The sequence below is a fragment of the Montipora foliosa genome, chromosome 12, assembly GCF_036669935.1.
Source record: "Montipora foliosa isolate CH-2021 chromosome 12, ASM3666993v2, whole genome shotgun sequence".
NCBI lineage: Eukaryota > Metazoa > Cnidaria > Anthozoa > Scleractinia > Acroporidae > Montipora > Montipora foliosa.
In genome coordinates, this window is record NC_090880.1 from 34047241 (window position 1) to 34074496 (window position 27256).

General features: G+C 40.0%; 3 protein-coding genes and 1 long non-coding RNA gene across 5 annotated transcripts; 2 read left to right on the forward strand and 2 right to left on the reverse strand.

Moving 5' to 3' along the window:
- Window positions 1–38: 38 nt before the first annotated feature.
- LOC137980227 (uncharacterized) lies at window positions 39–6335 on the reverse strand. Its single transcript, XR_011118465.1, has 4 exons — window positions 6213–6335; window positions 4948–5044; window positions 821–883; window positions 39–157 (listed from the first exon to the last, which is right to left on the reverse strand). It is a non-coding gene; the product is annotated as an uncharacterized lncRNA (long non-coding RNA).
- On the forward strand, window positions 931–14736 carry LOC137980223 (protein transport protein Sec23A-like). The gene is made up of 22 exons (XM_068827615.1): window positions 931–1106; window positions 1196–1314; window positions 1455–1512; window positions 2303–2389; window positions 3137–3217; window positions 3844–3915; window positions 4171–4257; window positions 4477–4580; window positions 4765–4909; window positions 5406–5465; window positions 6236–6334; window positions 6635–6750; window positions 8186–8309; window positions 9160–9240; window positions 9322–9411; window positions 10242–10438; window positions 11047–11185; window positions 11635–11708; window positions 12325–12412; window positions 12533–12619; window positions 13003–13158; window positions 14410–14736. Exons 1-22 carry the CDS (start codon window positions 1005–1007, stop codon window positions 14566–14568), a joined length of 2325 nt encoding a protein of 774 aa, XP_068683716.1. The 5' UTR covers window positions 931–1004; the 3' UTR covers window positions 14569–14736.
- A 755-nt stretch (window positions 14737–15491) lies between these two features.
- Window positions 15492–19216, forward strand: LOC137980226 (uncharacterized). The gene is made up of 2 exons (XM_068827618.1): window positions 15492–15819; window positions 16249–19216. The coding sequence occupies exons 1-2, from the start codon at window positions 15627–15629 to the stop codon at window positions 17559–17561; spliced, it is 1506 nt and encodes a 501-aa protein (XP_068683719.1). The 5' UTR covers window positions 15492–15626; the 3' UTR covers window positions 17562–19216.
- Window positions 19217–19376: 160 nt separating this feature from the next.
- LOC137980224 (protein-glucosylgalactosylhydroxylysine glucosidase-like) lies at window positions 19377–25708 on the reverse strand. Of its 2 annotated transcripts, none has more exons than XM_068827617.1 (7): window positions 24993–25708; window positions 22744–22943; window positions 22166–22494; window positions 21295–21812; window positions 20483–20644; window positions 20002–20346; window positions 19377–19500 (listed from the first exon to the last, which is right to left on the reverse strand). In XM_068827617.1, the coding sequence occupies exons 1-7, from the start codon at window positions 25602–25604 to the stop codon at window positions 19486–19488; spliced, it is 2181 nt and encodes a 726-aa protein (XP_068683718.1). In that variant the 5' UTR covers window positions 25605–25708; the 3' UTR covers window positions 19377–19485. The 2 variants fall into 2 exon arrangements, with proteins under 2 accessions (XP_068683718.1, XP_068683717.1); XM_068827616.1 differs by lacking the exon at window positions 19377–19500 and adding an exon at window positions 19766–19934 and having other exon boundaries at window positions 24993–25706.
- Between the last annotated feature and the right edge of the window lie 1548 nt (window positions 25709–27256).

The window sequence follows — 27256 nt, forward strand, 5'->3', positions numbered from 1 at the left end:
TGCCACGGGGTTAGTTATCCCGTGTCACGGTCATATAAAGTATGCAGTCAAACAGAATGCAGTAAGGCTGTTTTGTATTCATCAAAATTTCAGTATTTTTGGAATGTTTTTAAAAGTTACGCAAAGCACCTCAAGTGATAAGTGCGAACCGTGGAACCTGAAACAGAACGTAATAAAAGGCGTTTTAGTGAGGTTATTAGTCACTTAACAACAATAAAGGATGTGCTTTTCTGGCTCTACATGACAAATTCTCACTTGGCTTAACAGTATTTTAAGATTCTGTAACATTTCAAGATGTTTCTATCAGTCTACCTACAGGGTAGCAAATTGAGGAGAACCAGTTTTTTATCAGAACGTTTTGACTGAGATTAACCAAAGTACATGTAAAAACATACCCAGCAAGCTGAGAGTCAAGAGCGTCTTAATTTATTTTTCTCGTTTTGTTTTTGTTTTTTCAGTATTGAATGATACCATGCATAAAGAGCAACTCAGTTTGTAGTGGAACTTAGTATACCACACAACTTTAAGAACATGTTAAAAAGATTTTCATGCTCAAGTCGCACAAAAAAAACAAACGAACGTCCAGCCTCAAACCCAAAACCCAAAATTAGACGTTCCTACAAAAAAGGGTGTATTTCGCAAGATTCCCTAATGATTCAGAGATTCCTCCCCCCTCACCCCTTCCTTGAGAGTAGGGTAAAAATCCTTTTTCACATGCACAAAGAAGCATCTCATGCATGGAAACAAAGCGCCTCAAGACCGTTGATCTGGCTTTGCTCACTGGACGGTACGATATATTTACCATATATGAAGTACATACCATCTGTTCGATTTCCACCGCTAACCAAGGTAATCGCAGATGTTGGAAGTTGTCTAAAATAGACTGGGACCGAAAATAAAAAAAAATTAGTTCCCAGTTTCTGCCATAAAAAGAAGCGACACACTCGACGTGGCAGGGAAATTGTTGGCAACAGTGGTGGATTTTCCTTTACTTTTGGAGAAAAATGACGACGTATCAAGACTTTATAAACCAAAACGAAGATCGTGATGGTGTTAGATTCAGTTGGAATGTGTGGCCTTCGAGCCGTTTGGAAGCTACTCGGATGGTATGCTCAAAGGATTTCGCTTTCGTGATCGAGATTTACTTGTGTGTTGTCAGCTGACTGGAATATCTCTGGTTTGATATTTCTTTCAGGTTGTTCCCATTGGTTGTATGCTCACACCATTAAAGGAAAGGCCAGAGCTTCCTCCGATTTGCTATGATCCTGTTTTATGCACAAGAAACACTTGTAGGGCAGTTTTAAATCCCTTTTGGTAAGTTTGACATCACATTGAACCTTAAACTAGAGGCTATTTGTGGGTGACTACCTTCAAAGTTAAATCTCTTGTTTTTTATTACTGTCTGTGAACCATATCTTCCTATTTCTTAGCATTTCTATTGCCTTTTTTCGCAGTCAAGTGGACTACCGATCCAAAGTGTGGCACTGCAATTTTTGCTTTCAGCGAAACGCGGTATGTTTTTGATAAGATTATAAATGCAGCTAGTGAAGTAATATATTCAAGTAACAATGACCTGATTGGTTCGTATCATACGTGCATTCCTGGCCAGCCAACAAAACTATTTTCTCCAGTAATTTTGTTTGTGACAAATGACATGAACCTTTCAATTGACAACATATCGTGCCACATCAACACCACAGATTGCCAAAATGGCTGCCAACCACATCAGATTATTAGAGGTCTGTGCAAAATTGTGTAAATGAAAATACATGTAAGACACTGGTTATCATTTGATACTTATGAAAATAACAATGCCATGGAGGATGATTTACGAAAAGGTACCATTGATTTGCTGTTCATACTTGTACATACTGGCAGTGTCAGGAAAAGTGAGTAACCCTAAATTATACTACTGTCAAAATTTAATTTCATAAATTAATTTTGTGGCATTTTTGAGTTTTATTTTGTCTGGTACCCCAGCTTCATCATCATCATCTTTTCTTTTTCCCTCTGTGGGAAATAGGGCCTTGCATTCTCTCTCTCCAAGCTTCTTGGTCTTTCGCACAACAACCAGCTTCTGTCCAACCTTTGAACCTAACTTCACCTCGTTCTCTCTCTACCGTTCTTCGCCATGTCTTCTTCGGCCTACCTCTCTTACGTCTTCCTTCTGGGGTCCATAAGGAAGACAAAGGAGAGGTAGGCCGAAGGAGACAGCTTACCACCTTGTTTTGTGGTATTATCTCTCAGATGGGTCTGGGTTTACCATTGAAGTGTACTGACAGGTAAATATCTGTTTTAACAGTTCCCTCCCCAGTATGCTGGAATCACCGAGCAGCATCAACCAGCTGAGCTTATTCCACAGTTTTCCACGATAGAGTACACCTTGCAGGTAAAACACAACTGCTTTGGTATCATTTTCTATAATAAGTTGGACTTTTTTTTTTTTTAGCATCCCAGGAAGTTCATTTGCACAACTGGTCATTTAGGAGGCTTAAAGCATTTTTAGAAGGATTAAGCCTTCAGCAATCATTGTCTCATGTAATGGCAATGTAATGGAACCATGTAAAATACCAATAAAATCTTATTGTTTTAACAAGAAGCAATCATTATTTATTACGTGTACATGTATTATTATTGCTGGAATGTGATTTGCGGGCTAAGATGAAACACTCTGCAAAGTTGGAAAAACAATGCTCTAAAAAGCAGATTCAGATCCACTTGTAATAAATGTTTTTTTTCTAACTATCCAGGTACAGCTGTAGCTCTAAATCTACTCTAGAACGTTTTTCTATTTTTTGTAAAGAGTCAACTTAACCCAGTGCTAATGATTCACTTTCCAGCAATGAAAAGATAGGGCAAACTCATTTCATTTTTGAGGTACAGTACAGGTACAGTATTCAGTAGCCCTCCTGTTGCTACTGTAAGTAGTAACCTACATGTATCAATTGTCACAATATTGAGCACATTATTTTGTTCAACAATAATAAATAAATTTTTGTTTCACATACATGTACAATGGTGGTACTGTGTTGCGGAGTCAACACTAAATTGCATAGTCTCTTGAGAGCATTGAAACTATTTTGAGGTGCTCTAACAATATTATTTATGGCTTTATTGATTGGTTGCATTTTTTTAGCGAGGTGGTGGATCTGGGCCATTAATATACCTGATTGTATTGGACACCTGTATGGATGATGAAGATTTCCAGGCTGTTAAGGTACAATTTCACATCACATCTAGCCTCGCACTTGCACTATACAGCTGTACATGACTGTTAGTCATGGGGGATTGGGAAGGCCATGCACCTTGGTTGTGTCCGATACATGTACAATGTATGCAGGGGCTTCAATAACTTTTGAAATAGATGCCTGGGCTAATCAATGTAAGCAGTGGTCACCCTTGTCTTCTACAAGGGTTTAACTGAAAATCAAGGCAGATTAGCCGGTGGTGAGAGGCAAATTGCTGACCTACAGACGGCAGTACCGCCGGTGACCGGCGTCTTTAGAATGAAACCCCTGTGTATGAGTTAATAGAATGATTCAAACTTATTGGTTTCATGAACACTTCGTCCTTGTGAACATTCGAAGTACAGCTGTATATAAAAAAAAAATTGTTTACATTAAAATAAATTTAAGACTCACGAGGCAACGTTTTAAAGACATCTTTCACATGACTTATGCCATCGTCAGTTAATACTGTTACTATCATGAAGCTATGGAAGTGTAATTATTACTTTGTCACGTAAAACACTCAAACTTTTGGTACATGTATTTGTTCTTGATCAATATTAATTTTATTTTCTTAGTTGATTTACATGTACTTCAACTGATTTACTTGATTTAGGAATCACTGCAGATGTCTTTGAGTCTTATGCCACCAAATGCTTTAGTTGGGCTCATTACTTTTGGAAAAATGGTAAGAAATTACTTTTTGTAATTAACACAGCTATTTATGATGACATGATAAAATTCACTCTCAATTTTTTCCTGAGAATTAGTTTTCGCAGAGACCTACATGTACATGTACACACAGTTGTGTATATCCCATTCCTGAAATATTCTTTTAATATTCATGAGAGATTAGGTTTTTGCTCATTATGCCGGTATTCAATATTATTGTAATACTGTGTACTGAATAAATTTACTGGTTGTGTCATTGTGATTCCTTTAGGTTCATGTTCATGAGCTTGGATGTGAAGGCTGTTCAAAGAGTTATGTATTCAGAGGAACTAAGGAACTCAGTGCTAAACAAATACAGGTTTGGCTATGAATATCTGAAAATTTTCTGTTTGTTGAGCTTCGGAAACATCAGGATAGTCTTTGGTTTTATCAAATTCTATTCATCTACCAACCCTACCACAGTTTACACTTTTATGGTGTCCTTGTGGAATTACTTAATTGGTTTGATACCTCATAAATAGTGAATGACTTTGGAAGGGATGCCTTCACAGTTCACATGTCGGTTGTTTCTCGACAGGATATGCTTGGTTTGGGAGGCAGCAGCCGTGGGCAGCAGCCTCAGATGAGAGGGGGCCCTGTGCCACCCCAACAACAGCAACCAGGTGGCGATTCATTTAACAGGTTAACTGACTTCATTGTTATTACATTATTAATTCTGTCCCATACAAAATGACTATTCACTGTCCCTCACGAACATTATATTTCCATGTATCTTTTGTGATTCCTTGAGGAACTGCCAGAGAACACTGCTTCCTACAACCTTGGATGTTCTCTTGAATTTAAATTGTGTTTTCTCCCTTTGTAGATTTCTCCAGCCAGTCCATAAATGTGACATGAGCCTGACTGATTTATTGGGAGAGCTTCAGCGAGATCCTTGGCCTGTTGCAACTGGAAAGAGACCACTTAGGTCAACTGGAGCAGCGCTATCCATTGCAGTTGGTCTTTTGGAGGTATTAGTGATAAGGACTACATGTAGTCACTGTCTCACCTGTTATGCTCAGTGTTCAGAAAGAGTGCTGAAGTCACGGCTATCGGCACTTGCTGATGAGATTACTCTTCCTTCAAGACAAAGCTTAAGCTAGAATCTGTGTCAGTAAGAAAACGTTTTTCACTTCCAGAATGGGAATTGCTTAAGGGTGGGAGCCAGAAGAGATTCAAATTATTCTTTCGTGATGTATGAACGACGTAGTTATATTTTAAACTGTGGCTGTTAATGACTCTGATAACCAAACAAAAAATGGTGCCTTATGGGTCTGTTATGATTCTGATCTACATGTACAGCTGTACATGTACATCCCCTCACTACATGACAGCAACAACAACAGAAGGCACTGTAAAGGGTAAAGTGGACAATCACATGACAGATGAAGCCCCAATCCAGCTCCAGTTGTTGTCTTTAAATTATTACTGCAATTTCATAAAATGTATTTCTGTTTGATCTTTTAGTGTACCTATCCCAACACAGGTGGAAGGATAATGCTGTTTATGGGTGGGCCTGGGACACAGGTAATCAACATTTTCATGACAAAAATGTGAGGTAAAGGAATGATAATACTATTGGAAATGGGCTTACCTGTAAATGTACAACAGAAATTGCAGATAGAAAGGACTTACTGTTGATAATGAGGGTACTGGCTAGTACAGTGTTTAGAAGGGGTCACGGAGGCCATTTTCAAATTCCTTAAACCCTACCCTCACCATCCAAAATATAAATGTAACTACAATGTATTTAAGACTTTGAAGTGAAACCAATCACTATAGGGTCTAGAGCGGTTTTCAAATGCGTGTCGTAAAACCAAAACCAAAGTAATTACTTTGGCCAATCAAAAAGGACGGAGACAATCCATTACACCAATCAAAACACAAAGTAATTACACGTACAGTAACCGACACAAAGCGCGGGAAAATGTGCACGCGGAGCTACGATTGGTTTTGGTTTCACTTCTGATTGGTTGAAAAAGTGGCGCGAGAACTTTGAACCAATCACTGAGTGAAGTAATGCAAAACCAGAGAAATTATCTAATTACTTTCGACACTCAATTGAAAACCACTCTAAAAGCTTAAAATTTAAATTAATTAATAAGCTAATGTATCAGGACCTTAATGGCCACAGTTATTGAGAATTCGTAGCATGTACATGTATGTCCTTCCCTTTTTTTCTTTGCGTGAAAATCAATTTCTGAGACTTCTCAAAGTAGCTATGTATTAATTTTATGAAAGTTCTTGATAACTGTATTCACTTCCGATGCCCACCTCTGTTTCTTTTGTGACATTAGGGCCCAGGCATGGTTGTTGACAATGAATTGAAGAATCCAATGAGATCTCACCACGATCTTGAGAAAGATAATGCAAGATATGTCAGAAAAGCTATCAAGGTACATGACTTGTACTACATGTGTACAAAATGCACTTGTTATAAAATTGCCCTTATTGAAAACACTTTCCTTGTTTTTGGTAATGTCCCCTCCTAAGAGCATGACATTGTGTTGATTTTAAACAGTAATTTACCCTTCCCATGTGATTCATTTTATGTTACATGCAGTTGGAAAGCTTTTAATACAATCACTATCTCAGTCCCTCTGTGCATGCATTGTGCTTGTAGTTAGGTACATGTAAAGGCAGAATGTCCTTGTCCCATTATTGACAATGTATTTCTACACTGTATGTTCACACAGCATTATGAGGCACTGTCACGGCGTGCAGCTGAAAATGGCCATGTTGTGGATATATTTGCATGTCAGTTGGACCAAACTGGACTCCATGAGATAAAAAGCTTTCCTAATGTCACCGGGTATGATCATAGTCATGCAATTCTTGTTTAGTGTAGACTTCATCTTGACATATGGTACATGTAGATTCTGTAATTTTGATAGATGGCATAAAAGGCATTTATAAACACATCTTGGGTACTGTATGGTCATAAGTAAAAGGAACTACAATCTCAGTCACAAATGTTGTAACACTGACGGAAAATTTTCCCTCATCACCTTTCAATGTTGATGGTTATGGGTTCCAGTGCAAGAACTAACTGGGAAACGCAACATTGAAGGGAGGGAGGAGGAGGGCTGTGTTATCAATAGCTTGGATGCGAGTTACGTGCTGTTCAAGAGAGGTGTTACAACTATTTATGACTGAGGTTGTAGATGCTTCCCTTTGGAGCTTACCGTAAACGCCCATGTATAAGCCGCACTTTTTTTCACAAAATTGAAGCCATAAATCAAGGGTGCGGCTTATCCATGGATACATCTGTGTTTGGAGTTTTAAAAAACCTAATTAATATTCATACAACTTCTGAAGATCTCAGTAACGAAACAAAAAAGAAACTGAGACCATGTTGCTGTTGTTCATTGGCTTTTTAATGAGTGGTGGCTCCTAAAGGAGCCGTTTGTGTCTTCGAGTTTTTATCGGCGAATCTTGCTCTCCTAGAGTTCTTTCAAGCGATTAATTTTCGCTTTTCTCTAACAAGTTAACACCAACCTACAAGGAATCTCCATTCCTCCGCACAGCTGTTTGCTGTGACGTCTTCGGCCAGTCACTTCCACGCATATCTTTCCGCCACGTGCGATAAAATACCACAAAATTCGCGAGGTAAATGGCCAACTGTTTCGTTGTCCTTGACCACCTTCTCGGCAAATTTGTCGACTGCATTATCAAGCTCCTGTTCTGCGTGAATTTTTTCGCCTATTGCGGGTTTCCAAACAGACGTGGTCATGATACCCAGGCCCTGGTCCAGACTCCTCCCCACATTTAAAGCTTGGCTACTAAGCTCTCGTTCGTATTTCAACTTTATGGTGAAACCAGAAACCTTGATTGTTTGTCCTTGTTGATTTAAAGCAATAGAACATTACTGGAACTTCAAACTTTATTGTACTACATTTTTTTCCAAAATGTGCGCTTCTAAATTCGGGGTGCGGCTTATCTACGGATGCGGCTTATACATGGACGTTTACGGTATATTTCCATGTTTCCTGGGTGGGTGGTGGGCAGGCCTCCAGACCAGGCAAGAGTCTCTTGCCCTTGCCAAATGCCTTGACTGCCACCTATTCCAGCCATCATGCCTACATGTACATATACTTCTCAAGACATTTCAAAATGACAGTAACAGTAAAAATAATTGTTATTAAGTACTGTACAGTGTAATGATCAGGAGATGGTGGTTCATGGTAATGAAGCCACATGTACACGTAATTGTAAAATTAATGATTTTCTTGCTTTCGTTGCATTAGTGGCTGCATGGTGATGGGTGACTCTTTCAACACAGCGCTATTTAAGCAAACCTTTCAAAGAGTTTTTGCAAAAGACATGCGTGGAGAATTCAAGATGGCATTTGGTGCAACCCTGGAAGTCAAGGTGACGGTTGCATCTAAATGATTCTTTTCCTCTGTACATAAAATCCAGTAGAACATGGTTTGGAACATAAAAAAATAATATTTTATATATTGAACAGTGTGTGGGTTCTTTAAAATTCGCAAAAATGAAATACACGTACAATGTGGGAACAAGTAAAGTGAAATGGGTGTGTAACCCTTACAAAAACCATCATTCATATGATGCAATTCAAACCTGAAAGAAGGATGGGTGTTTCCTTGAGATAACCCACAGAATGTTGATGATTAGAATTTCTGGAAATGACGTCGTAAATCTTGTAAGCTTCAATGGCCATCTGGCACCAGTTGTTCGAAGGGTGGATAGCGCTATCCACTGGATAATTCAATTGATTTTGCTAGTGTTTATCAGCTGGATAGTGATTTATATGGTGGATAGCGTTATCCACCTTTTGATCGACCGAGGCCTGATACATGAATGCCAATATTATTAAGAAATTGGTGTCAGTTTTTCATGCGTCTGTCCTGCGCCTGTCATGCATCTGTTCATGTGTCTGTCCTGTTATTGTGTAAGTAGCTGTGGCTTGTATGGTCAATTAAAAGAGAAAAAAATGAGCCAAAAAGGCAAAATGTAATGTCGAGTACGGTCAAAAGTTAATTTGCAAAACAATACGTGTATTTTTTATGTCCATTGTTTTTTGAAGTGAGCCATTGCAAGAGCTGTGTCGTGACCCAAATTTTGAGGAAAAGCATCAAATTACATAAGCTCTAGGCGAAGATGTTTACAGTATCTCTGTATTCAATAAATTTGCACATTTTTCTTTATTGTACTGTTTTTGGGACTGGATTAATAGTGTGGTTCTTATTTGGCTTAGACTTCAAGAGAGTTGAAGCTGTCAGGTGCTATTGGCCCTTGTATATCAATGGACAGAAAAGGGCCCAATGTCTCAGAAACGGTGAGATTTTTTTTTTTTTTTTCAACGAAGTTGCTACCCTTGTCGGAGGGCTGACTGTTAATATTACATGTTCCATTTTAGGAGATTGGAGTTGGAGGTACTTGTGCATGGAAACTATGCGGCTTGGATCCACAGACAACTGTTGCAGTCTTTTTCGAAATTGTAAATCAGGTAAAAAGAATCGTTATTGACTCGTAACAGTAATGTCGTTCGCACACGCAGGTCGTGTGTAGCTGTTCTGTGACTGTGTCAATGCATTTGCTAATTGTAACTTACGCAAGGAACTGTGCCAAAACATAATTTAAGAGACTATTCAAAATAATAAATTATTATTATTATTATTATTATTATTATTATTATTATTATTATTATTATTATTATTATAAATTTGTTAAGCGCCATTTCCCAATGGCGTTGTACAATGATAAAATTACAAAACTAATCATAAAATATACCAAAAGGGAGATGCAAGATTTAAAAAAAACTGAATGCTGATTGCCTGAGACAGAGGGCATTTTTCCTTAATCACGAGGGCACTTTTGGTAATCAAGAGGGCTTAATTACTTGATCCTGATTGGTTAACTGTTCCTTATTCAGAGCAAGCAAAGTTACAAGAGAATCTTCTTCCAGATTAAACTACTTTTTTGTGCAAATATAAAATACATTTTGAGCGCTGTTCTGTTGACAGCAACAATTTATTGAGTTGAACTTTAACCGAATGGGAGCGTGTTGATTGTCATTTGTCATGGCACTGAACGGGCTGCCCTCAATAATTTTGCCCTTTATGTGATAAACATGTAATCGCAATGTGCCTCGTGCAATTGAGGATTAATTTCACTAATATTTTAAAAGCTTTCCAAATTGCAATTTTGTGAAAACTTTGAAAATACGCGTGAAATTAATCTATATAATTGACCTGGGGCCCAGGCGATTACATATACAAATTTGATGAACAGCAGTATATTTAAATGTACATGTTTTGTCGGTTTTGGTTTTTGCAGCATACAGCTCCAGTACCTCAGGGTGGTCGAGGTTGTATACAATTTATCACACAGTATCAACACTCCAGTGGTCAACGGAGAGTTAGAGTCACAACGTGCGCACGCAACTGGGTAGATTCAACAAACATTCAACACATAACTATGAGTTTTGACCAGGAAGCAGCTGCTGTTATGATGAGCAGGATAGCTGTCTTTAGGTTTGTTCAGTTTACTTAATTATGTTCCTCGCCCTTCCATTTTCATTTTGATGAAGGCGAAGTAACAAAATCAGTTTACAGTAATATTGATTTTCGCTGTTGAAGGAGCAACTTCAGCTTTACAGAGTAGATTAAAGCAGAAACATGCGTAAACGGAGCTCAAGCCCAAGACATTGCTATTGCACTGCACTTTCTAACTTAATGTATATGCTGATGTCCGATCTCACCCATAGATCACTTGCTTGTGAAGCGCATTTGAATATGCCAATAGAAAATGCGCTATATAAATTCATTAACATTACCATAACCATAATAGACAGCGGAGCAAGCTTTTTCATGAAAACGAAAAACCCGAAGTAAAATTTCCGCATTCTCGCCGCCTGCCCGAAATATGCGAGGAAATTGCCTCATTTTTTGCGTAGAAAGAATGTGGGAAAATCAGGGAAGGGACTTTTAATCTTACTTGTGATAGAGGGCGCATTTAGCAGTTTCTTCCACCGAACTTTCGTTTGCAACTTTTGCCATGTTTTGGGACACGCGTGGCGAGACCAGGGAACGGGAAGAAATAGAGACTTTGGGAACGACGTCGTTGGTTGTTTGCGTTTTAGAGCCGAAGGTGATGACGGGCCAGACGTGTTGCGGTGGTTAGATCGCATGCTCATAAGATTGTGTCAGAAGTTTGGTGAATACCACAAGGATGATCCCGGATCATTTCGTCTGGCAGAGAACTTCTCCCTATACCCTCAGGTAAGACGATCTTGAAAAAGAAATGCTTGGCTTCGGAAGCAAGATCAGCAAAACCCCTAATTTACACACGGTATGATTTAAATCTCAATGTGGGGTTTGGTGCAATTCAAATAAACTTGCCACTGGCAGGAGACATGTAATTGACATTCGCAGTTGATAATGGACTCAACTTGGGACCATTGATAACAAACCCACTCAGTGGTCAGAGAGAGATGCAGATGCTGAGCTTCCTGTGATGTTTTCGCATTGTTTGCTGTAGACTTCGACCTCAATCAAGATCAGAGACTGTTTCGATTTCGGGACATACAGTGTAGAAAGGCTTCTTAGAATTTATCACAAAGAAGGAATGTGGTCGCTATTATGAAAGAGGTCAATTGTACCTCAGATGTGATAAGTATCTCAAGCATTTCTACCTTTTTAAGTGATTTTTCTGGTTTTGTTTTGTACAGTTCATGTTTCATTTGAGGCGTTCGCAATTCCTTCAAGTGTTTAATAACAGCCCGGATGAGACAGCTTACTATAGGTGAGTTTTCCTGGCGTTTCAAATCCTCCGAGGTCTCAATTAGTTTAGTGTGATTAATAAACTTAGTGTCCTCTTCGTTCTACCATTTTTTGGTAGCACTGAGGCGGTGTCTGCATCCTCGTTTTAGGAAACGGGCGAGGTCCACTGACAGCCCCTGGGTCTCCGAAATTGAAGTTTCTCAGGGAGTGTCAAATTTTCTACGTTGAAACATTGGAGCAATTTCCTGAGTTTTATAAAAAAAATGTATTACTAGCTGCATAGAAATACGTTTTTCAGACGTTCAGTGCCAACACTGTTGAAACAACCCCTAGTCCAGTTTTTGACTTGCTGTCCTTTGATAATACCAACATCCTTTCACTGAAATTAACATGTTGTGTCAACAGGAACTAATAATTATTAGTTTTGTGAGGTTGGGTCAGAGATCTCGTGGAAACTGTCGGCATTACCTAGGTCTACGAAAAGTTTCGTTTCTCGTATTTGCTTTTCACATTTTTCCACCCAGAACACATACGAAAATCGTTGCACTGCAACGTTTTAATCTTTTTGTGGGTGAGGTGTTTGTCAAGTATTGACTGGTGATTTTAACGTCAAATAACCGGGCTCAACTTTTCGGCAGGCACATTTTAAACCGTGAAGATGTGACCAACTCGCTGATCATGATCCAGCCCATTCTGTACTCGTATTCATTCCAAGGACCACCTGAGGTTAGATTGAAATATTTCAGTTTCTAATTTGTGTTGCTGTGTCGTTGTGGGTTGTTCTTTAAGGTGTTAAAACATATAATGTAGTTTCGATAATCGATCTTCTTTTTTTTTGCTTTTCAGCCTGTATTGCTTGACTCCAGTAGTATCTTGCCCGACAGAATTTTGCTCCTGGACACCTTCTTTCAGATCCTCATTTACCACGGAGAGGTTAGAAGCTTTTTAAACTCCATGTCCCGAATTAGACTACTAGTGGTGTGGGAAAAGATTTATCGGCAGGTCCATCAAGTTCGATCACACTTTATAAAATCGGCAAAGTGCCTCAGTATTTCTGTTTTGTTGTCCCTGTTTCTGTTCGGTTCAAGTTTGCATCATTAGCATTAACTTAATTCCGCTTCTCTATGACAGTATTCAAAGAGGTCTTGTCACCTTATTTTCGTCTCAGTAGTATGCTAAAAGAGTCTACGTTTTCTCTGTGGTGGAGGATACTGACAGAGCAGGGAACTCGCGTTCTTTTGTGAGATTGTCTTAAACATTTTACGTGAAACAGGGGCGCCTTTTTCCTGACATTTTTTTTTTCCTTTTGTCTACAGACAATTGCGCAGTGGAAAAAGGCCGGTTATCAGAATGACCCTCAATATGAAAGTTTCCGGGGTCTCCTGCAAGGTCCTGTTGATGATGCGGGTGAAATTTTACAGGTCCGCTTCCCAATGCCAAGATACATAGAAACAGAACACAATGGGTCACAGGTAATACAATCAACTCATCTTCACTGAGCGCAACCTCCATTGGCTTGCTAAGCGTTTCATTAAAACGATATTCTCCGAAGAAATTTCTTTCAATTCATCAGTGAATCGAAAGATACATAGGCGATCAGGAACTTGGTATAAAGTACGTTGGTCGATTAGCGAAAAGATTTTTGTAGCGTTAGACCCTTCGTCAGATTTCGTTGCTTAACTATAAATATATGTTTCAACAGTCGTATTTGTATATGAATACAACTGTATTTCAGCAAAAATCGAGGGTTAAGGTGATTCTTCAGTATTGCACTGCGCATCCTGTACTGCGCATATGGTGTGTCAATATTAATATTTTACATTCGTCAAATTTGCAACATTGTAAATATGGCGAAAGTCGATCATACACGATGAAACATTTCTCAAAACACGTGAGAGAAGTTGTGGATGACCCATAATTCTTTGCGAATAAGCGCGCGCATTCCGAGAACATGGCGAATTTTGTTGTTTCGATCTACAATAATCGAGATACTCAGGTACGATGGTGTTTTACTCTTAAACGAGCACGGTGACCTATATTTTTTATTGGATCACTTTGGTGTACAAGTTATCCCCTTAAAATAAAATTAGAAATTTATCGGAAGGAAAAAAAGATATAGCTAAAAAACGTACAGAAAACCCCTTACCCAGGGATGTAAATGATGATCTTGAAAACAGCGACTCGAAAAACGTTTTGAGTCGACGTCCTTTAAGTTGAGTGATTTTTCAATAATCTATGTAGGGCAGTGTTTCATGTGCTCTCGACTTTCTACCTATCAGGTGTTTTTTCAAGTGTTACTTTTAAAAAAAACCCGCTCGTTTAGCTACCGCAAAATGTACCCTGAGCCGATGAAATAGCGCGCGTGATTAGTATCAGGAGAGGCATCAAGGGGGTAAGATTGGCCCATTATATCTCTTAAGCAAGCACGGTGACTTATCTTTTGTTATTGTAGTTCTCAAAGCAGGGATTAGTAGGGAACATTGAGGGAAAGTTTCAAGAAAAGCGTTCGGCAACTTTTTTTTTCTGAGGAATCACCTTAAGACCCACGATTGGAACTGGCGAGAAATGACCCACAAAGACCTTTGCCTTGCTTTGCGAAAGCCAGTCGAAGATCCACCTGATGAGATTTTAAACAGAAGCCTCTGGGTTTTAGGGTCAAACCCTAATCTCATCCACTTGGTCACACCCCTTCTTACGTAACTGTTTTTTTTATTCATCGCCAGGCTCGCTTTCTGCTGTCCAAAGTGAACCCATCTCAGACCCACAACAACATGTTTGCCTGGGGCCAGGATGCTGGAGGTGCTCCTGTACTGACTGATGACGTTAGTTTACAAGTCTTCATGGAACATCTTAAAAAGCTGGCTGTATCAAATACTTCCTAAAGATTACACAGGAAGGCGTTCCACAGAGAATTTTAGTGCAGTACTCCAATAAAATTCATCAAGAAAATTCCTTTCGAGATTTTTCAGAGTCTAGTGTATACAGGAATGAGTATTCAAATAAAGACGTGCTTTTTTTGCTTGGCTCAAAGGGCAAGGCTGATGGTACATTACAAATAAAAGGCAAAACCAGTACTTTTAGCGCTTTGGGAAAAAAAGCACCCCTTTCTATTTTATAGAGAACAAAAATGTCATGCAATTAATTTCGCTGAGACTAATGTAAACCAAAGCTAATTCTAGCCTCCCACACGGATGTTCTTAGGGCTTTGTTACGCGTTCCTCCCCCCGAACGTCTACTGAAACGAGAAACCACTTCCGTTCGTGGATTGCGGACCAATCAGAGGCCGTTTTCCTGTTTTGGATAAACTCCGTTTGGTATGGCATTCTTCCGCAGCATATGATTGGCTATGTAGAACACAATTAGTCGATACTGATTGGTTTCTTTGAATTGTGGGCAAAGAGCCGTTGAACGGAAGTGGTTTTTCGGTTCAGCAAACGTTAGTGGGAGAGGAACGCGTGACGAAGCCCTAAGAACGTTTGTGAGGGAGGCTAAGCTAATTCTAGATTCCGGTTACCGACCCATTCCTCTTGCACGTTAACTTGAAGCATTCGACGCCATCAAGTTGAGACTTTGAATCAAGTACAAAGGCTTTTTGTAGCCCGTTGTTGGTATTTAACATCAAATTTGACAGATATTTCGTTTCAGGTCAAATTGTCCTTGTTTTTGTTAGAGGAGGCACTGTCATTCCAGTGCAAGGGTCTCCCTCAATGCATTTGTCTTTTTGAACGGCCGTTCTTAGTCCTAGTGTCCAGCCCCCAGCGGAGTAAGCGTTAGGCGCGCGACCCTGGGAACGAAGGTGGTAAGAAAAAGGCGAGGGACCACAAGTGCAATCAAGTTTTACTTGCTAATACTTCCAGGAAAAATAAAAGGGAGAAATACCAATAATTCCTTTGTTCTCTTCTGTTGTACACAACAGGTGGCATTCCGTAATCATGCAGGTATGTGTCACCACGTTGCTCTGATTCAAAAGAGCATGAACACCTACACAAACAACCAAAATGCAAGACGTCTTATTCTTTGCATCAAACTGGTTAGTTTGTTGATAACGTGGAAAACATCCATGCGGCCTTATATCCCTTTCATGGTCATTTTGTTTGCACTTTTTTCGTCTAGAGGACTGGGGACAAAGCCAGGTACAATTTTGCTGTCACGTGTTTAGTGGAGAGTCTGTCGAATGAAAGCCACAAGCGTCTTTGAGTAAATGAAGGATTTCCTCTTTTCATTGCGCATGAAATGAAATAGGTGCCAAAATTTGGAAGGAGGTAAAGTTGACGAAAACCCAGAATTTGAATTTATCCCCTCATTATAAAGTCATGAATTTCAAGTAGAGCGAGCACCCTTGGAAACAACAGGTTATCAAATGCTCTAATAGAACAGGAAAGGCCCTTATTTGAAAAATACTTTTTTTTATTCCGAGACACCATGGACTAAATACTGTTTTGTCATGAAAACTCATGCTCTTATCTCTGATTCTTTGCTTTCTTGGGCTGTGGCTAACGCGATGTGTAAACCCATGAAGTGGCTGAAAGATTTTACAAAATTGTTATTATGTTATTTTTTAGAATATCATTTGAGGAGAGAATTACTAGCAGAAAAAGGTGAGGCGACAAAACTAAGAAGCCGTGAAAAATTGCTAAGAGAGGCACCAGAAAAATCAAGGGTACTACAGCGTAAGGGAAAATTGGACAAAAACATCACCGGTACAAGGCGACATTTGGTCGAAATACATGCTTCAGAACAATATCCGCGGAGCAGTCCACTGACAAAACAACTTTCACCAAATGAATTGCTAAGTGAGTTTGCAGCGCAGTATTTCTCATCACGGCCTCCTGAGAGAAAAACGAACATTTTCTCGCGAAATGTACCTGATATTGAGAATATGAGTGACGAGCCTCGCGGAGATTTCGATGAAGTTGTTACGGAGGAAGATACATCGTCTCGCATCACAAAGCAAGATGCGGCTTTGTTACGGAGACTAATGAAAAATAAAAAAGGCTTGAATTTGGAGAATTCTGGCCGATCATTTGGAAAAAGTCAGAACAAGGATAAGTCTGCCGCAGGACACCACAATGTAGGAAAGAACCACAGAGGAAAGAGTTTTGAAGGTCATATGAGGAGTCAAGAAAGAAGTGCAAATGCCCCTAATAGTCTTGCAGAAGCACACAATAAAGGTCAGAAGCGGGTAAAAAAGGTTGAAGAGAAGCTCCGTAAAACACTGTCTCAGAAAAATGAAGACAAAAAAGAACAGACAGACGAAAATGATGGTGAGGAGGATGGAATGAAAAATGAATCAGGAGTTCCATATGAAGCGGAACAACTGCATCATTTTCTGAGCAAGAGGTTTCGATATAAAAACGTCCAAGCCCAATCCTTGACTTTGCCTCATCCAATACCGAATCACGTAATTGCACCAATCATGCCAAGCTTCTGGGTAAACCAAGAGCCATTTGAAACCCCGGTTAGCCGAGACCCGAGACCGTTTGGGGAGATTACAGACTTCCAAAAGCAACAGATAATAATTCCGCGGTTGCAGCTTGCTTACCCTGCCCAAATCCCTCTGTTCATTGCGCCACAATTATGGCACCTTCCTGTAGCTACGACGAGGTTCCCTGTCGTTGTAGGCCCTACGTTCTATCAGCCTCCAAATAGGGGTTCATTTTCCCATTCGTTTCTCCCAGCACTAAGAGGAAACCAAGGCTACACTATCAATGTAAACGGAATGAGGGGAGTTTTCTCAAAGGATCCTGGGTTTGTTGTAAGATTTCATTCCCCAGACAGCGAAGTGACGGTGGTGAAAAAGAAGAGTTACGTGGCTGCTCCAATCGGATGGTTGTCGACTTTGCGAAGCAGGTCACCATTTGGACGCAGCAATTAATCATTTATGATAGTGCGATGGAGCCGAAATAACGTACGCAGCGTTCAGTCGACGCTGGCAAATAGTATCGTAAAATTGTAAATGGTTTGAACCCAGGAGTCATATCATTAAGTAAAGTACGATCGTCCGGGTGAGTGTAGTCCTGAGAAGGACTGTTTGAGATGACATTGACTGATGTTTCGACAACCTGAGCGGAAGTCATCTTCAGAGTCAAGTGATTTGTGTAACGTCAGTAGATACTATAAGAACTCCGGTCGTAGATGTCATTGGTCAACTTATCAGTATCGTATCGTATCGTATCTATATCGCACAGTATCTGAAAACAAGGAATTCATTTTTCGACTACTTGTCCCAAGCAATAGAGTCCGAACAAGTCCCGAGCTACATCGCGTCCGTTTTCTCTGTGAATAAACAGCTAACCTAACCACATTGCTACGTTCTTTTCAATTTTTGTCTTTTAAGTGGTGGGTTCACTCCCATCTACATGCCATCAAAATTGCTGTGTATCCATTACGCTTCATAGGATTTTGTTCAGAAGAATAAAGAAAGGTTGGGTGTTGTCCGGCTTCGTGCTTCATCCTTTAAAATATCAATTTCCATTATTTATCCAGTTAGATAATACCTCGAATAAATTTCCAAGAACCAACAGCAGTGTTTTGCGAGATTTAAATTGGCTGTCTATATTATCATTAATAATTCGTGTATTAAGTAACGTTAAGTATAGGAAATCGTATGAACGCGAGTGCATTTCGTGATTTATGGGCACGAGTGATGTTTCTCAAAATTGCACGAGCCGTAGGCGAGTGCAATTTGAGAACTTTCAAAACATCACGAGTGACATAAATCACGAAATGCACGAGCCGGTTCATATGATTTTTTATTTATTATATTCTCAACAAAATTACTCAAACGCGCTACTTTGTTCGTGCTCGTATTCTTCCAGTTTTGGGTTTAGTTTTTTTTTCAGTCATCCGTGTTTGCCAGACATTCAACCAGGTCTGTGTAGCTTTCAACGTGTTTTTGTTTCTCGCATTTTCTTTAAGTTGCTCAACGATGTTTTGGTTTGACAAAGCAAACCGACTGTCAGCCATTGTTTTTCACTTTGCTGTTCAAATTTAGCACTTCCCCGGTGTTTCCATAGCAACTTCTGTATTGCACTCGATAACCTATTTATGCATTCGCCATTGGCCAATCAGAAACAATATATTTTGTTGAGTATATAATAAGTAACGTTATTTAATAACTGCGATGATCACCGTGCAATGTTTTTTTAAAAAGGTGCAATAAGCGACTTTACACTTCTGAGTTAATTAATGACCTTTAAGAGAAGTGTGACAGCAGGTTGTTCACCAAGGTTAAGAGCAATAATGACCATCCATTATGTGTCCTTTTGCCGAACGTCAAAGAGTCATCCAATTAAGATCACAAGCAAATCAATTACCACGGATTAATACAGAACGTTTTAAGAATAGTTATTTTAACAGAATAAGGTTTAAATATCATTTAGCAATTTAATAATATAGATATGCAATGTTTTATCAGGTTTTATATGACAATTGTAAATAATCTGCGTGATTTTCATGATTGTATCCTTCATTCTCTGTAACGTTAGTAATGTAGTTTAATTAACGGGCGAAATAAAGACATTTGGCTTTCATATATATTAACTTTTATCAATTCATGTATTCTTAAAATTTTTCCACCCCGATTTATTACGATACCAAAGTCAAATCCCTCCATACAAACGATGATTCGTTACCGACTATATAAGACTGCATGCAGGTATCTAAGAACAGGGAAGATAATGTGCTCACGAATTATAAGGTTTTATGCTTTAATCAACTAACAACTATGATCGTAATACGAAAGGGTCTGGACGCCACAAGGTGCCCAGATTCCGCTCGACTGGAATGCATGGTTGAAATCATTTCCACCCCATCTGTTAAGATATAAAAATAAATCACATTCAACTAACTCATTGAACTTACCATACAGCCATTACTTCGCAGCTTCAAATGCGAAATTAAAAGATAATTAAAGGCCATTGAAATCCACTTTTTCACTCAATCCTGACAGTTTCCATAACAAATAACTACAAGAAGTGTTACCTTTCTCCGCTATATGGGCGATGTTTTGTCTGCCACATTATATTGTTTAAAGACCCTTTACTTTTCCCTTCAGCCAGTTAGGCACATGGGTACGATAGGGAACGATCACCATGTTCCTTTATACCGTGTACGGTAATCAAGAGGAGTGCCGGGCCGTAAATGCAAGAGGTGTTTCCTGTTCGCAGCCTTACAAAATGAGCGCAGAGGCAATCGTACAGTTCAGGATACGACATCAAGGTGCACTCTTCCATGGCAAGTGAGATGTCTGGGAAACAAATTCAATATTTGATCCTGGAACGATTATTTAAAGTTTTATATTTGACCGTACTCACGTGCTGTCGCACCACTCCAGTCATTGTCTCCATGGTAACAGAATTGCCACGTGTCAGCCGGTACCCTTGACCATCTGTGATCACCTCCAACTGAGGAGATATCGGACCACTGGTCACCAAACTGATGGTCACTCCACTGACTTTCACTTCGAAATCGATAGAACTTTCCAGATAGTTGATACGCAAGGCAAGCTTAGTTGCCCTGGCTGGGAGGGTAGAATTAAAGTACAGACCATCTTCCTTGATACGAAAGCCGCCGTATCCATAGATAACAGCCTGTAGAAAGCCGCCTGCTCCGGTAATGAAATTGACAGCACCGTGTCCCCATCTCCTTTCAGACCAAACCTGTCAAGCAGTGGAAATTATCAACGAAAATGACTGACTCGGGTCTTGTTTAGAGGATACAGAAACATTTTGTGCGGACCTTTGTCTGGTTTTTAAATGAAACTCGTAGCAAAATTGATGAAGTAGACCTCAATACCTTAAAAGGACCTTGGATGTTGGCGTAATTCTTCATAAAGGCTTGCTCTGCTTTCTCCTTTTCCCCAGTCTCCAGCCACCCAATCGCAAACATTGCGTGGGTCATGGCAGGACCATTCGGGTCCGTCAGGTTCTGATAGTAAGCAAGGTCGTTGTAACGTACCTGAATATACAAGAAAGAAGCTGTTGTCTTAATCTACCGATTATCAAGGACTTGACCCTGTACCCTCTTTTGAGTCTGAATGCAGCTACATAGTATCGCTCTCGTGATTGGTTCGGGGAACAATAGACACCAACTAAGAACAACATAAACATTGGATGTTAGTCCTTAAAACAATAGAGCTTCATTATACATACTTTCAATCAAATTATAACGACGTGAATGGTTTCGGCCTTTTTTGTGCGGTTCAGTGCCTTTTTCAGTGCTCAAAAACCATTTGATTGATTTTCTTCTGATTTCAGTTGATTTGTAGCACTCATGCTTAGCTAAATAACCTTGAGACTTAAATTAATAGTTATTATTATTATTACTGTTGTTGTTGTTATTGTTGTTATTATTATTATCATTATTATTATTATTATCATCATTATCATTATCCAACTCTCTTAATCTGGAATGACCGTGGTTGTATGGTGCGTTCAAAACTTATCAGTTTCACGTCACCAAAAGTGACGCCACATTAGTTAATAATCACGTCATGACATTCAAGACGTCTGGATTTTGATAAAATGTTCATGAACCACCTAAATGGCTTTAAAATATGAAAGGGGCATTGATGAATTTCATCGTCAGTATCATCATCAACTATTTACCTGCTTCTCCATTTCATGCATCACTGGATACCCTATCAGCACTACATCAGCCTGTTTTACTTTAACATCTGGATGGTAACCGTCAAATTCCGGATGGTAACGAAGCTTGCTATCAAATGGAATGTACATCTTTTCTGCGATCGTTGACCAAAGGGTTGGAACCTTCTTGCCCAAAATATCTGCGGCTTCTTTAGCAAAGAGCAGATTCATTTTGGCCACAACATTAGTGTAAACCGAATTATTGACTGGATAGTGATACTCGTCCGGTGGCATCACGTGATTGATGACGTATCTATCGTATCTGACATCGTACTCCACTCTGCTGGCCCAGTACTCTGCAGTCTGATATGCCAGTGGAAACCCAATATTCCGAAGCCAAAACAGGTCCTTAGTGGCCTTCCAGAACATTCTAGCTGCCAATGCGACGTCCCCCGTAATGTGATTCTGATTTTTGCCGTACTTTTCTCCAGGGGAAGTCTCGAGGCCTGTAAACGAGCTTTCCCATGGAAACATGGCGCCTAAGGTAATTACAAAATTAATCAGTTGGAAACAATTTTTTTTTGGTTTTTCCTCACAACAATATACGGATGGTCTTGTGCAAATTTTTCCGAGATAAAAAGAATGAGCAATCTCGGACCCAGATATAAATCAGTGGAAGTATTTTCTCGTCCTTTTAAAACATTTTGTCCAACGTTTTTTTCCAAAGTTATCTTTCTTTCAAGAAAGAACAATCATTTGACCATTACTTTAGAAAAGGCCCTTAAACTGAAGGACAACAAGAGCTAAATTTAGCGGGATCATCTGTTCAGTACATTGGAATTTTTCAAACAATACTGATGACATTCGCTAGGCGTCCAAGTTCCATCGTTACCTTCATAGCCGTACTGTTTGGCGATTCTGCGCGCCGCCGGTAAACGATCTTTGCGGTACCTCATGGCGCTCCTGGCTAGGTCCGGATGCAGTAGAACCAGAGGGGGGTACATCCAAATGTCCTGATCCCAGAATGTGTGCCCCATGTACTCCTCCGCTGCTGGCAATCCCCCGGGACTTAACCCGTAGGGCCAGTCGTGTCGAGTAGAGCTGAGAATGCTGCCGTAAACCGCCTGAGCCATTTTTAAGTCGCCTTCGATCTCTATCCGGCCAGTGTCCCATAATGCCTTCCAAGCCGACTTGTGTTCTTTAAGCAGCTGCTCTTTGGCTCTTAATTAAAACAAAGCACACTTATATCATTAACCTGGCACCTGTGGTTTCACTGAAACGGCGAGTGGCTTACTCCAAGACGCTTCGTAAGCGTAACCAAGGTTTGTCGATTGACAATTTTATATTACAATTGCTGCATACTGTTGTGATTTAGTTTTTTTATTGCATTGCATCGCTGGTATTTTCCGCCCCAGTTTTGCTCGCGTTGGCGTTTTACCGGTAATTGTATCAAAGTTAAACAGTACTCACAGCATAGCATCGTCCCACTGACGAAGGGCCTCAGAAAGGGGGTTGAATTTGGTATCCAAATTGGTTGCTATGGAAGTGATGTAATACCATGTCTGCTCTTCCGAACTGTTGCTGATAATAAGTGGATGATTGGGATCTGGGTACGTCCAAACAATGGCCACATTACACTGTAGGCTTCCTCTCTCTTCAGTCTTATTGACCTAAATTATTGCGTAACAGAGCAAGAAAATCAACAATCTTATAAAAATGAGATTAAAAATTGAAGCAAAAGGGGAAATTGGCCCTTCGTGATGGCGTTATCCGTGATGGCGTTATCCATCACTTTCTCAGATTCTGCAGTCCGTCTGTCTGAGCCGATAAGTGCTTGCTCTGTGTAAGAAGCACATGAATCGGAAAATCACCGTTACGTCACCTATTGTCATTAATGTGCCAACCAGAGATCTATTGGCTGTCGAGACAAAGGTTCTTTTGTTCTTTGATTGGCAAAATTTAATTAAATATTAAAAGAATTGTTTATAAACCGGTCAGTGTAAAACGCAGACTGCAGACCGGTCACGCCAAAACGCAGAGTGCAGACCGTGCAGACCAGAGGTAAAATATGGCATTACCCTCACTATTATTGAGAGCTAACCATAAACAAGCTAACCTGAGTGTTCTTTAGACCTAATTAGGCTAACCGAATGTTATTTAGGCCTAATTCAGGCTAACCGGATTTTCATTTTACAGACGGTCTGCACAGTCTGCAGTCTGCGTTTTTCAGTGTCCCACTGCAAACTGCAGACCGGGGGTAAAATGCAGACTGAGGTTATAATTTAACTGTTGAAAAAGCCCAAACCCATTAGAAATGCTAGCAGTTAAGCCTAAATATTGTTTTAGGCCTGATTAGGCCTAAGGTTAGCATTTCTAAGGGGTTTGGGCTATTTCAACAGTTACGTTATAACCTAAGTCTGCATTTTACCCCTGGTCTGCAGTGTGCGTTTTACACTGACCGGTTTATAAACAGTGAATATCGAATTCAAATAGTGATTCGCCCAGTTATTCATAGATTGCTATTTCCCGTGTAAGTTTAAATGTAATTTATGGACATTGTTTTCAAAGGATAGGAACAGCGTCGAGTCGAAGTTTTCATTATAACAACGAAATTATATCTTTTCGCTTTTCAATAGATAACTACAGAATTCAATGTGTCCAGGGTGCAGATAGAGGTTTGGCCGTTTACAAACGGAGAAGCTTTAGCATAGCAATTGTGGGTCGCTTCATTCCTGTGTGGGTTTTTTTCCTGTGAAGGCAATCGATGATGAAGCGGAGAGAGAACAAATCAGTACTGAATGTGAAATGGCGTTGCATATCCGCTGGAAATACAAGAATATGGCGAACACGGTAGCAATTGATAAAAATCTGGGCGTTGTCAAACACGTTGCCTCATTTTTTTCTGGCGGCTACGGCCATGAATTGCTCGGGTAAAACATTGAGTTGAGTCTGCCACTTATGCTGCTGTGTAGCTGCAATGTTTGGTCAATTCAACGCTAGCCTTAAGATAAGGTATTTTCTCAGAATATATATGAAAGAAATAATGCATGTTCCGTTCGTGAAGGCTGCGTTGTACTGCAAGTTTCCATTGAGTTCACGAAGTTTATAAATCATTAAACGCAGGTAGTAAGTGCTGCTCATGCGTGGCTGTTATTTTACTCGTTGTCTTATATTTGTTTTATGTGCATTAGATGTTCTCAAAACAATTAATACAGCATTGTAAATTTGCGATTGTTGCTTTGAAATCTGTTTTGATTGAAAAGAAGTCCCTCGTTATGATTCTCCACAGTTTAAACGTTTCAAGTTTATTAAGAGATGTGTTTATACTCATTGATTTGTACTGTTTCGAGAGTGAAAAGTAAGCGATTTCATGGCAACGTGACTTCCAGATGTTGGTGTAACCGTAGACGGTTCGGCTCCAAGCAAAAGCGACACGCTTCCGCAAATAATTCTGAAACAATGTACCACACAGACCTCAGACTTGGTAAGGTTGTTTATGCATTGGTCTTCTACAACATTTCATGTTCTTGGCCCTTTTTCATTGTACGGCTTCGAATTTACTTTTTTTATAGCATGACAGTGAAACGATTTATGGCGATACCGGAAATTGATATACAATGATGAAGCTATTGTACCGGTCACGTATTCCCATTCCCGCAAAGAAAATATTGTTGGAGAGAATGTTTCATGCAACTAAACAAGAATAAACCAAAACTCACCCGGCCTGTGGCTGCCAGAGCGTCACTTCTACCAGAATCAGTCATGTAAAAAGAAATGTCGTCGGTGATATATCCCAAATTTGGAACGATCTTCAGTTCAAATTCCCTGCTTGCGTTGTTCTTGGCTGTAATTTCTACCACCAAAAGATTTTTTCTGGTCCTGTGCGCGTAGATCCTCTGCTCCACGTTTAACGACTCCGACTTGAACCATTTGTAAAACACTCCCTCGCCTACGTCCAGCGCGTACGAGGTTTTACCTGGGATTCCCGGCTCGACTTTGAAATTGACTGACGCGGTAGATGGCACGCGAGCTCGGTGCGTGTGCTCATAAAAATAAACAGGGTAAATTGGATATTTCTTGGGACGCGCCGGGCCATTGAAGACTCCTGATACATGGACTGTATCACTGTAGATTACAGTACTCACATAACCATTGCCCACAGAAGGCATAAAATTGCTGTATCTGGTGGGAAGCACAGAGCTTCGGCTGTAGAACCGAGGTAGTTTTTCAGTGACAAAGCGAGTCGCTGTACCAACCGTCGGGGATGAGCATACGAAGGACACAAGACTAAAATAGTGTATAGTAAGTATCAAAACACCATGTACTTTCATAGTGACAAGAATGGAATGGTCGTCCAACTGCGCAACACGACGACCCACGGCTCCGGTTGTCAAACAAGCAAAGCACTGTTAGCAGCGTGCAGCGCTGGTGTATGTCAGTGTCAAGTGACATTGACTGATTAGTGACATATATTTTCAATCATGAAACACTGGAAAGATCCTCATCAACACCTTGGTTTTATCGGTGTTTTATTGGCCGACAAAAGGCTAACACTGGTAACCTTCGCCCTGAACCTTGCAAGAACTTTCAGGAGCTCTTGGCACACAATAGCGTGGACGCAAGAAGGATAAAGGGATAATTCATGTATGTGCTGACTTCCGATCTCACCCATAGATCCCGGGGGGGGGGGGGTACTCCCTCATAAGGGCTTAATGGGGACGTGCGGCCAGCCAGGGTATGTTTTTCGGGATTTTTGTCTTGAACAGGGTATCGAATTTATCATTATTTGTCTTAATCAGGGTATCGATTTATCAATTTTTGTTTAAAACTGGGTTAAATGTCTTAAACAGGGTATCAAAAATCGGAATTCTGTCTTAAAATGGGTACGAAAATCAGCGATATTTGTCTTAAACAGGGTCAGGGTATGAGGGGCCGCGTCGCACCTCCCCAACCAAGGATACATCGAGTACCCCCCCCGGGCCATAGATCACTTGCTTGTAAGGAGCATTTGAATATGTCAATAGAAAATGCGCTATATAAATTCATTACCATTACCATTACTGCCATTACCATTCAGACTGCCTGAGCCTAGGGTCTTGCACAAGTAATCACCATGGGACCGTTTCTTGAAACATTTCGTGCTCTTTTCGGGTGTCACAATTCCCTCTGTAAATTATGAACGGAGGGCTTTTAACGGTCATCAAACTTCACAATAATTTTGATTTTTGTTATTTTGAAAACATGTCAAAAGAAAAGCGTATCGAAACAAGCGAATGGCACTTTCGTGACTATGGCTTTTCGGGACGTTCGAGAAACTGGCCCCAAGCCCACTTTCTGCATGGAGGATATTGTTTCCATCGAGAAAAGTTAAACTGGTTTACCTCAATGGTAGAAATGCTGCTGAGGAGAAGGAGCGGTAATTTAACGCCGGTTCGTGCGTAGAATTGAAGAGCGATTTTAATAGGTCTTGAGCAGGGACAGTACAAAACGTGGACCCGCAAACTAGACCCCACTCGAGAAAAGAAGAGAAAGAAACTAAAGTTTGAGGATTAGAGCATGGTTTTGATAAGCGCAGACAAGAGAGTATAAGGTAAGAGAGGAAATTCCTCTTATTGGACTTATTCCCATCGTAATCCCTGTTAGGTTATTTACCTTCATACTCTCTTGAAAACGAACTTAACACAACTCTCCAACATTTTGAGACGGTTTGAAAGTACAGCATTTTCACTTGCATGACACCAGATGCTGAAATCTGTTTTGATTGATAAAATGTATCTCGTTATTGTTTATTCTTCGCAGTTTAAAAGTTAATATATTCCTATTTTTCACGTTGCAATGTTACCACCAATAGCGTGGCTCCTACTCTACTGACAAAAATTACACGTAACCCAAAATTCCTCCATTCGCTCTGACGAAGGGCTAACGCTGGAAACGTCAGCTTTTAGAATCTCTGTACGTTGGCCAATTTACATTATCAGCTCCG

Bases quoted from the DNA above. Each gene is read 5' to 3' on its own strand.
- LOC137980224 (XM_068827616.1), bottom strand. From the start codon at position 25,604: ATGAAAGTACATGGTGTTTTGATACTTACTATACACTATTTTAGTCTT. The intron at 22,495-22,743 runs GTGAGTACTGTT...GTTTTAATTAAG, and splicing joins CAGTGGGACGATGCTATGCT to AGCCAAAGAGCAGCTGCTTA. The intron at 20,645-21,294 runs GTAAATAGTTGA...TTGTATATTCAG, and splicing joins TGCATGAAATGGAGAAGCAG to GTACGTTACAACGACCTTGC.
- LOC137980223 (XM_068827615.1), top strand. From the start codon at position 1,005: ATGACGACGTATCAAGACTTTATAAACCAAAACGAAGATCGTGATGGT. The intron at 1,315-1,454 runs GTAAGTTTGACA...CTTTTTTCGCAG, and splicing joins GCAGTTTTAAATCCCTTTTG to TCAAGTGGACTACCGATCCA. The intron at 4,910-5,405 runs GTATTAGTGATA...TTGATCTTTTAG, and splicing joins TTGCAGTTGGTCTTTTGGAG to TGTACCTATCCCAACACAGG.
- LOC137980226 (XM_068827618.1), top strand. From the start codon at position 15,627: ATGTGTCACCACGTTGCTCTGATTCAAAAGAGCATGAACACCTACACA. The intron at 15,820-16,248 runs GTACAATTTTGC...GTTATTTTTTAG, and splicing joins AGGACTGGGGACAAAGCCAG to AATATCATTTGAGGAGAGAA.